The 11,955-nt window shown below is 47.8% G+C and overlaps 1 protein-coding gene across 2 annotated transcripts; it reads right to left on the bottom strand.

The window, feature by feature from the left end:
• Positions 1 to 237: 237 nt before the first annotated feature.
• Positions 238 to 11,680, bottom strand: Bnip1 (BCL2/adenovirus E1B interacting protein 1). 2 transcript variants are annotated; one of them, XM_030249681.1, is made up of 7 exons: positions 11,583 to 11,675; positions 9,427 to 9,492; positions 9,222 to 9,314; positions 5,971 to 6,062; positions 2,963 to 3,064; positions 1,715 to 1,833; positions 238 to 818 (listed from the first exon to the last, which is right to left on the bottom strand). In XM_030249681.1, the coding sequence occupies exons 4-7, from the start codon at positions 5,976 to 5,978 to the stop codon at positions 622 to 624; spliced, it is 426 nt and encodes a 141-aa protein (XP_030105541.1). In that variant the 5' UTR covers positions 5,979 to 6,062; positions 9,222 to 9,314; positions 9,427 to 9,492; positions 11,583 to 11,675; the 3' UTR covers positions 238 to 621. The 2 variants fall into 2 exon arrangements, with proteins under 2 accessions (XP_030105541.1, NP_742161.4); NM_172149.5 differs by lacking the exon at positions 9,427 to 9,492 and having other exon boundaries at positions 11,583 to 11,680.
• Between the last annotated feature and the right edge of the window lie 275 nt (positions 11,681 to 11,955).

Raw genomic sequence — 11,955 nt, 5'->3', positions numbered from 1 at the left:
TCAGGTCCCTGGAACTGGAGTTTGAGGTGGTGGTGAGCCACCATGTTGGTGCTAGGAATGGAACCCTGGTCTTTTGAAAGAACGGCCAGAGCCCGTTCTTAACCTCTGAGCCCTCCCTTTGCCACAGTAATTCCTTGTCGAGTGAGTAATCTAACTCCAGGTCCTAGGAATCAGAACACGAGGAGGCATGCACTTAACCGAAGGGATATCTTCTAATGTTAAGCATTTACCACTCTATTAAATAAATGAGGTTTATTCAGGGAACAGCCATCCCTCCCGCTGGCCTCTCCTCTCTTCCCTCCACAGGCCCAGCGCTCAGGCCTCTGGACATGGTGAGAGGAGGTACACCAAGTCCCGGCGTTAATGTGCTCTCTATGGCAGCCGCAGTCCTTGGAAGCCGGGGGAGCTGGAGTGCCTCCATCCTGAAGGTTCCCGGCTCCTCTATTCCACACACCCTTGCCAAGCCCTCTGGCAGGAGGCTGGGCTGCTGTGTTTCCCTCTGTTAGGTTCACCGAGCCCCCGAGGGAGAGGGGAAGTCCAGTTTGGCAGCCCGGCTAGTCCTTGAGATCCCGGCCCGGATCCTGGAGCAGGCGTGCACAGGCCAAAGCTGGCAGCTCTCGCTTACAAAAATGGAAAGAGGCGCTTTTTCACAATATAAAGGACTGTAGCGAGGAAGAGGGCCAGGGCCAGGAAGATGAGCAGCTTGTCCGTCAGTTCTCGGCGGTTGTACTTTGTGATGAGCTTCCGGCCCAACTGGATGGTTCCCGACATGGACTTAAACTCTTCGTTTGCATCCAGGAGAGTCCGTGAGGAGCTGACTGCAACACAAGAGGAAGGAGCCTGATTCAGACTGCGCCTCCTGGGTCAGAAGGAGCTGAAGCTGTGGGCTGGCCGTCAACAAGGCCAGTGCCTGAGCCGAGGGTGTGTGTGGTGGGTGAGATTTATTCTTATCCTTGCTAACTGTGTGTGTGTGTGTGTGTGTGTGTGTGTGTGGGCGTATGCACATAAGCCCAGATGTCCACAGAGTTAGACACAATTGAAAGCTGCCTGACACGGCTGCTGGGTACTGAGCTTGGGTTTTCTTCAGGAGCACTGCCTGCTTTTCACCACTAAGCCAACTCTCCAGCTCTCAGCTTTTAGATGTGCTGAGCTAGTTTCCTGGATGATGTCTGTGGTAGAGGACAAACTAAGGGTAGAAATGAAGCAAGATGACTGAGTGACAGCCGAGAGAGTAAGGTGGTGGGTTCAAGAAGTCACCAACCTTCGTCGTCTACTTTGGTGGACATGTGAAGTCTCATGAACAATAGCACGTGCCTTTCCTGTTTCCTACACTGAAAGGTCCCAGAAAGGCCAAGTCTCTACAAGGAGCCATGGTAAGAAGGCGCTTGCCAGGAATGCAGTGGCGTCAAGCAGCCTCTCCTTGGCCACTAGCTGGTATCTCTGAAAGGAACTCACAGTAATGGTCTTGCCAGTGGCCCTAATTCCCAAACCTGCCTGGCAATCCCAGACCCATGCGCCCACGCTGCAAACCAGACTCCCAGACCCCCTGAGAGCGCTGCTGACACCATCTCCAGAGAGGCCGGCCAGTTCTGCACAGCTGCATAACTGGAAGAAGAGGAGGGGCAGGACACCTCCCTGCCAGGATCAAGCTGTCATTCGATCTCCTAGGACACACTTGGGAAGCCCTGGGTGGGGAAAGCCTCCTCCTTCTTACCTAGAGTCTGCATAGCCTCCTCGCTCTGTTGCACCTGCTGTGACATCATCCTGCTGATCCCCATGAGACTCTCTGTGATGGAGCTGGAGGTCTGGGCCAAACTCTCTTTGGTGGTTTTCCTGCAAGTCCAGAGGAAGGAACAATAGCAACACACACCTAGCTTGCAAATGCACCATTTCTAACCTATCACATCAGTGCTTTTCTTTTGTGCTTTGAGATAGGACCTCAAAATGTAGCTCAGGCTGGCCTAGAAGGCAAAATGTCCTCTCCTCAGCCACCCAGATGACAGGTGTGTGGGTAACACAGCCAGCACACATTCATTCATGCGTCTCCTCCTTCCCTTTTCTCTTCTCCTCTCCCCTCTCCCTCTCCCTCCACCCCTCTCCCGCTCTCTTGTTTCTCATTACATGGTTTCTCTGTGTAGCCCTGACTGTCCTGGAACTCACTCTGGAGACTACGTTGTCCTCAAACTCACAGAGATCCATCTGCCTCTGCCTCCCAAATGCTGACATTAAATGTGTGCACCACCAACAACCTGCTTGTACATTTCTAGAACATCAGTCAGTGTGGCTAAAGATGTGTGTTAAACCTACGCTCTCGAGCTCTGCTAAGGGGAACAGAAACCACATAGCTGTCTGTAAAGCAACTAGGTACAGAGAGACTCAGAAACGTCTGTTCACGCCCAGAGGACTTCTTCAAATGAACCAAAGGCCTGCCTTGATGCATCTCATACATTACTGAAAAGGCAGAATGCACACACACCAACAGGACTGGTTAGTACCATAAATTCTACTCATGTGTGGTTAAAATAAGTCTTTAAAAAAACTATCAGGGAGGACTGGCATAGGAGGACTGGGAGGGGTGGGTGGTTAGAACATTTGGCCCTCATGCATGAGGCCCTAGGTTCAACCCCCATTACTGCAAAAACCAAAACCAACCAACCAAAAACCCCAAACCAAGTTTATTCAAATTTAGCCAGGGCTGGGGACATAGCTTGGCTGTAGATGCTTGCCTCGTATGTACAAAGCCCTTGGTTACATCTTCAATTAGAACTGCACAATTCAGTGTGGTGGTACACACCTGTAAAGTCACAGCACGTTTGAGACCAGACTGGGATGTATGAGACTCGGTATCAAAACAGAAAAAAAAATTACTTATAGAATAACATAAAGTGCAAACATTCTGAAAACAAAAACCCACCTCCCATGGTACTGAGACATCAGACCCAGAAGGACAGACAGATGATACCTTTGCCGTAAGGAGTCTCCTCCTTGCAGAAGTTCTGCCTTCTCCAGGTTGTCGATGGCAAGCTTGCAGGTAAGATTGGCTTTTCGCCATGAGGTCTGGTTGCTGGAAGAGGAAGGGTCACACGTGAGGTCCTGGAGGATCCAGCGGGCTGCTCAGTCTAACCAGTTCATCCTCCCTGGTGCAAGCCAGGGTTCAACCTTGCCTCCTACCACTTCCTCTTCTTGGTAACTACTTTAGCACAGGTCCTAACATCTCTCCTCTCAATCTCTGGGTAATGTCTCTAGAATGTTCTGTCAATACCCATCTCCTGCTTGGTACTTGGGAGACCAGAGACATGGTACTTTGCTAGACACGGGCCCACGGTGGCTTTACTGCCTGACGAGTGTCTGGGTGTCATCCTTGAAAACCATGACTTAGCATTCCCCCTCCATCCCTAGTACCCAGGCCACCATTTCTCCCGGAGGGCCTGCTAGAGGGGTCCAAGCCACAAGAACCAATATCCTTCAACATTCCTCCAGGGCTTGCTACTTTTTGCCTATTTGACACCAAGCATGGGTACCACAAACATCACAGGGCACCCTGACTGGTGACTGGTGGGACTTATTTTCACTCACTCTTCCCCTGCTCCTTTGCAAGTGGCGGCTCGAACGTAAGCAGCACCCGAGACTAGCAAACCGCTCTTCACTGACAAATGGAAAAAGCTAACCGTATCTATCCCTCTGAGAATCCAACCCATGCTCTGGAACTCACATACAGCCAGCTCAAAACAAGCGTGCTAAGCCCTGGACACACACACTACTCCAACAGAGCTCTTAACCCTATTAAGGGTGGCTTTTTTTTTAAAGTGGTTTTTAAATTCTATGTGTTTATGACTGGGGAGGATAATTCATGCCACAGTGCATCTATAGAGTTGATTTTCTCCTTCCATCTTTTTTTTTTCTTTTTTGAGACAGGATCTCTCTATTTATCCTGGAACTCGCTGTGCAGACCAGGCTGACCTGCCATTTCAAACGACCAATCGTATCTTCAAACTGTTCACAAAGGTGTTCTCAGAGGTGCAGGGCACATAGCTGAGCGAGCCAGCACCTGTCCGACCAGCCCAAAAGCTGATATGCTTCAACATCAGGCCCCTGCTTTCTTTCCGCAGATGTTTAAGCCACACCAGAACAGCATGCTTTGCTTTCCATCCACACTAAACTGACAGTGTTTGGTGTGACTTACTACACTGCACACACACAGCTCTATGTGTCGCTGAGGGTCAAAACCAGGAATTCGTGTATGCTAGGCAAACACCGCACTGATGGAGCTATCTCCCTAACCCACATTTTTAATATTCAAAAACAAAGACATGATTACCTTTGGGGGCTAGAGAGATGGCTCAGCTGTACTATCCTTCCAAAGAACCTGAGTGTTGTTCCTAGTGCCCATGCCAGGTAGCTTACAACGGCCTGTAACCCCAGCTCTAACATGTTCAAGGCCCCTCACCTCCATAGGCACCTACACTTATGTGCATACACACACATATATACATGATTAAGATAATAAGAATTAAACTCTAAAAATATGATTACTTTTGTAATACTGGGTGAATTTTTTTCAAGAATAACTGGTACTAGAAAAGCTCGTTGAAAGTGAGCCAATTCAAGATGGACCAAAATTTAGTTTTCAGGATGGCATTATCTGAATAAATGATGCACAGAAATGTAAATAAGTTTATGTCAGAATTGAGAGTTCTGGTGACATTGCCACTGTGTGCTAATCTTTGATTATAAGGCTGTACGTGACTTGACTTTTCTTTTCTTTTCTTTTCTTTTCTTTTCTTTTCTTTTCTTTTCTTTTCTTTTCTTTTCTTTCCTTCCTTCCTTCCTTCCTTCCTTCCTTCCTTCCTTCCTTCCTTCCTTCCTTCCTTCCTTTTTAAGACAGGGTTTCTCTGTGTAGCCCTGGCTGTCCTGGAACTCACTCTGTAGACCAGGCTGGCCTCAAACTCAGAAATCCACCTGCCTCTGCCTCCCAAGTGCTGGGATTAAAGGCATGTGCCATCATGCCCGGCACGTGACATTTCTTAATTTCTATTCAGGGAATACATCTTTTTAAACAATGTCTGGCAATATGCATCACTGTTTCTCCCTTCCCAAAAGGGTCTTGCTAATGCAGACACACGGAGGACTCTGTTAGCTTCCCCAGTCCCATGGTTTCCATGGCAATCTCTGCAATCTCTGCTATGATGGGATTCCCACAGGTTTTCCTCTCACAGCTATTTGCTTATGGTTTACTATTTTCCAGCTGCAGTCTCACTGTCCGCAGCTGTGTGAATGACACTCAGCTGTCGGGGAAGACAGACAGGGCCACAGAAGTGAATGTGATGGTGTGCCTGGCTCACTGGTGATGGCACCAAGGGTTCTAAGACCATGTACTTGAACTCAATAGGAGTGCACCTGCGCAGTGTAGCAACTGCACCAAACCCTGTCAGCTTAGTGTGAGCATAAAACAAAGCATGCTCTAACCCCAGCACCTGGGGAGCAGAGACAAGAGGGTCAGAAACTCAAGGTCGTCCTCAGCGCCATGTTGAGTTTGAGGCCAACTTGGAATACAAGAGACCCTGTCTCAAAAAATAAACAACAACAGAACCAGAGTCAAGGAGATGGCTCAGAGGGCAGGGTGCTTGTGTTACAGGCCCAGGGAGCTCTGAGTCCCGCCTAGGACTCACAAAGTGGCAGGAAAGAATCAATACCACACGCAGCCCCCAGACCTACAAACTGTACAACTCCTTGAATACATATGACACCACACACGGGTAACTATGCAGACAACATGAGCACTGTCAACACACTCAGCTCCAACTGTCCTACTTGTCCCCTCTCCTACATTTGAGACTTCTGATCTAGAAAACTTGCAGCTTGCGTGATGTCACTAACTCGCCATGAAGCCAGGCTTATCAGACAAACACCTGTACACGCCTCCCAGTCAGCAAGTGACCCAGCAGGGTGGCTGTGGGAAGCCCTGCCTACCTGAGCATCTGCTTTTTGTGGTTCTCCACTTCCTGAAGTAGAAGCTGCTTCTCTGACTCCTTGTCTTGCTCCCTTGCTGACTGTTCGAGCTCCTTGGAGGGGAAAACAGCTGTTAGCCAGGATGAAAACCTAAGAGCGCTTCTGTTTCTAGCAGAGGCACAAAAGTAACTGAAGCGTCCTTTACAACAGACACTTGGGAGCGGGAGGGAACATGCCCCAAATAATCAACTATCCTTTTAAACATACAGGCAAGTCTGCAAGAAAGAGAAGGAAATCCTGGCAGCCCAAAGATGAGCAGGAAACTGGGTGCTGGAGTGGTCAGCTCTAGAACAACTGCCCTGGCTAGAGCAGGGGCTGCCACTCCTACAACCTTGAGCCTGCAGAATTAAAGAAAAAAGAAAACATCAAACAAGAGCCCAGCACACCAATGCAATGCCAGGAGGACACCACACTATATGTGTTTCTAAACATTGTCCATCTCTGTACTTTACTCCAACAGAGCTTTGGGGGGTTTGAGCTCATATGTGAACATAACTTGGAAGCCTAAGGCCACCTGGGGCTGACGCTGAGCTAGAAGCGTCACAAACCTAGGACCCACAGAAGGTTCCAGAAGCCATAAACAGTCTTGGGATATCCACTCTTCAGCAGAGTGAAAATTCGGACACCTTTTTTTTTTTTTTTTTTTTTTTTTGGATTTTTGAGACAGGGTTTCTCTGTATATCCCTGGCTGTCCTGGAACTCACTTTGTAGACCAGGCTGGCCTCGAACTCAGAAATCCGCCTGCCTCTGCCTCCTGAGTGTTGGGATTAAAGGCGTGTGCCACCATGGCCGGCTTTTTTTTTTTTTTTTTTTTAAACATTTTTTGTTAACTCTGTTTGGTTGGAGGGGACGGAAGCAGGTGCCCTACAGACTTTGGAGAAAGAAGATTTCTCTTTCCTGAGTGGTTTGAGAACTGAATGGAAGCAAAACTAACATAAGCAGTGTCCCCAGACCTGTGACAATTCTGGGGACTGGAAGATGTGCCCTGGCCTTGCCAGGCTGCAGGGACTCCCGAAGAGATGTGCAGAAGATGAGAGCTCATGATCCCAAAGTAACCAAGCACCAAGGCAAGGGCTACCATGGGCAAAGGACGACAGAGGTGACCAACAGTGGTCCTAAGAACTCCAAGGTAATGCAATGGTCACCACTGTAAAGATGCCACGATACCTCATGTCTCACACACTGTAAAGATTCAACAGAGCTAAAACATCTACATATTAGTTTATTCAGATAACAACCTACTTATCCCTGTACAAATTTGCATATGCTGGTTTGGAACAAGCATGCTTACCGATGTCATTTGAACAGCTCAGAAATTACATTCAGGTTTATGCCTCACAAATATTGTTAGAGCAGAAAAAAGAAAAACTGACTGTGAATTGGGGGGTGGGGAGTACAAGGTGTGACTGGGCGTGGTAGCTCACACCTTTAATCCCACCACTCAAGGCAGAGGCAGCTGGATCTCAGTGAGTTTGAGGCAAGCCTGGTCTGCAGGACGGGTCTCAGTACAGCCATAACTACACACTGAGATCCTGTCTCAGAAAAAAAAAGTGCAAATCTCACCAGTTATTTGCTATATTTTTTGTTTAGACCCCACCCCATTCCCTACAATGCCGTCACTGCACACAGAGCTTGTATTCTAGTTTTTGCTACACTGGTCTCTTCTGCCTGGCAGTGGGTCACTAAGAAGCAGAATGGATGACAAGGAAGATGGGAGATAGAAGAGAGGAAAGAGAAACAGTTTCCTTAGAAAAGGCCGCTTGGCAGTTGTCAGAGAACCCAGACTCTTTGGAAAGATACAAGTGTGCTGTGGCCGAATTCCAGCAGCAGACCACCATGCAGACAGAGGTTTACACAGCGCCCTGCCCGATGTATGTACTGTGTAGGAAGATGGAGGCCAGTTCTCTCCTATTAGCATACAGCCTTGCTGAAATACAAAAAGCATTTGCCCCAGTGCTTTTTGAGTCTCCAGATCTAGACGGCATGCAAATGCTGAGGAAGCGCAGATAAAACCTCCCTCGCTGGCCTATCGCCCTGCCAGATGCCAGCCACACAGTTATGCTGAAGGAGAGGCTGGAGGGAGGCAGGGGTAAGAACATGACAAATGAGTGAATCTACGTGAGAACATTTACCTAAACCCAGGGAAGGAAATAAACACCAGGTAAGCATGCGGGCACTTAGGAGACAGTCTTCCTTAGAGTTGCAGAGTCTGAAGAAAGGCATTTTAAGAAAATGAATTAGCTCTAAGAATTAAAGCAGGCAAGCAGCCCAAATGGATACCTGTTAGGAAAGAAATGGCTAGAAAAAACTACAGCTGTATAAACATGCCCCCCACATGGTTAGGCTGCAGCATGTCCACTCCTACAGTGGGAACATATCAGCGAAACAAACCCTGGGAAGACGTGGAAGGATCAGATCAGAACAGTTACCTATTGGGAGAAGGAGGGGTGCAGAGAAGAAATAAAGGACATCCCCAAGACACATAAAGGAGACCAATGGCTGTGGACCCATACATCCGCACATATGATATGTTTATAACGCAGAGAAAGCAAGATGCTTTTTAAAAGTTCAGATGGAAGAAGCAATAGCGGAGATGGAGATCACCCAGGTACAGTGACAGTGCTGACATTCTGAAGTCAGTTCAAGGCAGAAGCATTGTCTAAGCTCTCCTTCTGCCTACGTTCCTGCCAGCTCTGGAAGAGACTGTCTTCATCTGCTAAGGAACAGTATCTGTTGAAGGACAGTTTGGGGACAATATCATTTACCAGATGCAGCAAAGCCAGGTGGTTCTAGACCCAGCCAGTGTTGGGCAGATTCGTAGCACTCATCCCTAGGACACAGCAGTGGAGATGGCTGTTAGTCACATTTCCTTCTCATTTGTGTTTTGAGACAACACTCGCACCACAGGGAAAGTGAGGTCATGAGCATGAGGTGGGGGCGGTAACTCCAGAAATCGGGAGGAGGCTACTACTGTGCAAAATAATAGCACCGGAAACACCAAGGAAACTCTGGCAATGGACTCAAGTAGGGAATGAATGAGTGTGTAGGTTCCAAACTTTGTTAGTCCAGTCACCCTCACAGTCACAATGTTTCCTACTCTCTCCAGGTGGCATGTGAAGGACCTGGTCAACTCTCAGGCAAAAATTCTTCTTGGCCAGAGCACGCACCCCTGCTACCCACCCTTCCAGAACAGGCTTTGTAGCCTCACTTACCTGGATCCTCTGTTTTAACTGTTGGAACTTTTCTTTCACCTTAGTATTCAGTTCAGTAAGCTCACTTAAGGGTCCAGAACAATCTCGAATATCCTGGAAGGCAAGGAAGAGATGAGGGACCTTTCTCCCGTCAATGAAATGAAGTGTCCTCATCGGCACAGTGAGAAAGCAGATTCAGACACAGCTAAGGTGGCCCAAGCTCTACCTTGTCCTGCTCAGTGCTGCTCTCCTCCACACAAGAGCAAACTCCTCATTTTCAGCTTCCTCATTCCTTGTAAGATTAACACCGAGAGCCTAATATGAATAAACAGACTGGATGCACAGTTCAGTAGTACAGCACTTGCAGAGCATACTTGGAGCCCTGGCTTTCAACAGCAGCAAAACACACACACACACACACACACACACACACACACAGAGAGAGAGAGAGAGAGAGAGAGAGAGAGAGAGAGAGACTCATGTGCACGCATGCACAAATGCACACAGACATGAATACACACCCCTGCATGCACATAGACTCCATATGCATTGTGTGTGTAGATAGGTAAACCTCAACCTCGTCTTAGATGTTTAACAAAGTGCCACTAGGAAAGGCTTAAACAGCTTCCATGTTCAACAGAAATAGACATCTAAAAAATACTGTAAGTTCAGATCCTTCCAACTAAATCCCTAGTGACCTGTAACAAAGTTAATTTAGTCTGATTTTTACAAACCATCTGTCGCAAGTCAAAAACGTTTAAAGATGAACTGAGAATTTGCTTCTGGAAAGAAAGTCAGAATTATGAGAGCCAAATTTTAGAGCAGGTTCTAGACTTAAGCTACATATATTCAAATCCTGCGTATAGCAATTTATTAGTGCAGTCTTGGAAAACTTCAGTTCTCTGTGCCTCCATTTCTTCACCTTACCTACGTCAAGATGGTATTTCTCTGTGTAGAACACTTAGCAGAATAGCTGGAACACTGAAAGAATACAATGTATGGGGCTATGCTTACTCACTAGTAACCATAAGAACCCAAAACACATATGTCACCAGAGGCCTACCTAACAGGAAACTATGATAATATGAAGTATTATGATGCTATTACATAATTTTATATTATGATATAATATGAAAACCCAACTTTTCAAATTTTGGATATAAGGGTTTTTTTGTTTTGTTTTTTTGAAGACTCTATGTAGTACAGGCTGGCCTCAAATGCATGATGGTCCTGCTTATGCCTCCCAAGTGCTAGAGCCACTACCCTAGCAACTCTGTGTTATGTATGTATATGTATTTACATGTGCATTCTGAGGACTGAAACTAGAGCCTTGCACATGGCTAAACTTTAACTCTACTCTGAGCTAAATTTACCCCCAGCCTCTGGTAATCTCACTTGTATAAATCTTGTTTATTTTTCTAGAATTGGCCCATTTTTTTTGTTTGCACATCTCAGGAGTAAAGTTTGCGGCGTTTCTTTACCTGTTCTCTAGCTTACTCACAAAATCAACACTTCCTCACAGCACAGGATAAACTGCTAATGTGGCAGAGTGTACATCTGGCTTACCAGAGAGCACTACTCTCCATGCTCCTTTTTATAGGGGCTAGTAAAGCCAAGCTTACCCCAACAGCTAGGCACAGCCCATTTATGCAGCACTGGGGATGGCGAACCCAGTGCTGGGCAAAGTCCTCACCAGCGGAGTCACACCCCTACCCTTTCCTTATTTGCTGTCACAGCTTGTATTCTGAGCCGGTTGGGTTCTTTTTGCCAAACTCTGGAGCCATTTCTACATTCCCTGTTCTTGCTTGTGTTCCTGCACTACTGTCTCCTACTTAAGACCTGCTTCCAGATAAGCGCCTCATTTTCCAGTCTGTTTCCGGGTAGGGAAGCTCTAAAATGATTTTCCTAGGCTGGCTTTCCCCATCCAGGTCCTAATACTGGCACTGCCTGCCTTCTGACCCAGGATCTTGCACAATATTTGAATTCTTTGTTCAAAAAATTACAACCACGTCCCAGGTTAACTTAGTTAGCTTCGGGCAGGGACTGTCGGGCCAGGTGGCTTTGGGTGCCTCAGGGTCCCTAACTTAGGGAAGTGGGCGTGGGAGGCGAGCAGGGCGAGGGGTGGGGCGGGGCTACAGCCGAGAATGCGGGTGGGCGGGCTAGCCCAGCACGGCTGCAGTCCAAGGAAAGGGAGCGGCGTGTTAGGGTAACTCAGGGGTGGGCAAACCAACAGTTCACAAAAGAAAAGCCTGAAGGTCAGTGATCTCGGGGAACCGACCGAATGGTGCCTTAGGAGCCATCCTGGAACCGGACCAGGCGCGAATATTCTGGAAGATGTCAAGGCGGCCATCGAGAGCCGGACAGGAGCCTAAGAATTTGTACCTGGATAAGCGCCTTCACCTCTAGGTCGAATTTGACAATCTCTTGGTTACAGATCCGGACGTGGACATCCTGGGGAGCCGCCATGTTGGAAATGCGGCTACGGCGAGCGGCAGCAGCCAAGCTTGAACGCGTTCACGTGGCTCCTGCCCGCCTTTCCGTACTTCTTCAAATGTGATGCTGCGGGAGACCCCGTGTGGATCAAACCAGGTCAAGAGTCCAGACCTGAAACTTTTCTTGTCACGTAGAACACGCACAGCTTCTCTGGTCTGCTCCTACTAAACGGAAAAGTGGAATGTGATTATGAAGAACCATTAGAGTTGGGGTGGGGGGGAGGGGAAAATACAACTCAGGTGATGATAGGCTGGCATGCCAC

Source organism: Mus musculus, chromosome 17 (genome assembly GCF_000001635.26).
Source record: "Mus musculus strain C57BL/6J chromosome 17, GRCm38.p6 C57BL/6J".
NCBI lineage: Eukaryota > Metazoa > Chordata > Mammalia > Rodentia > Muridae > Mus > Mus musculus.
Note: the sequence above shows the minus strand (reverse complement) of the source record. Positions and strands in the feature narration are given on the sequence as shown.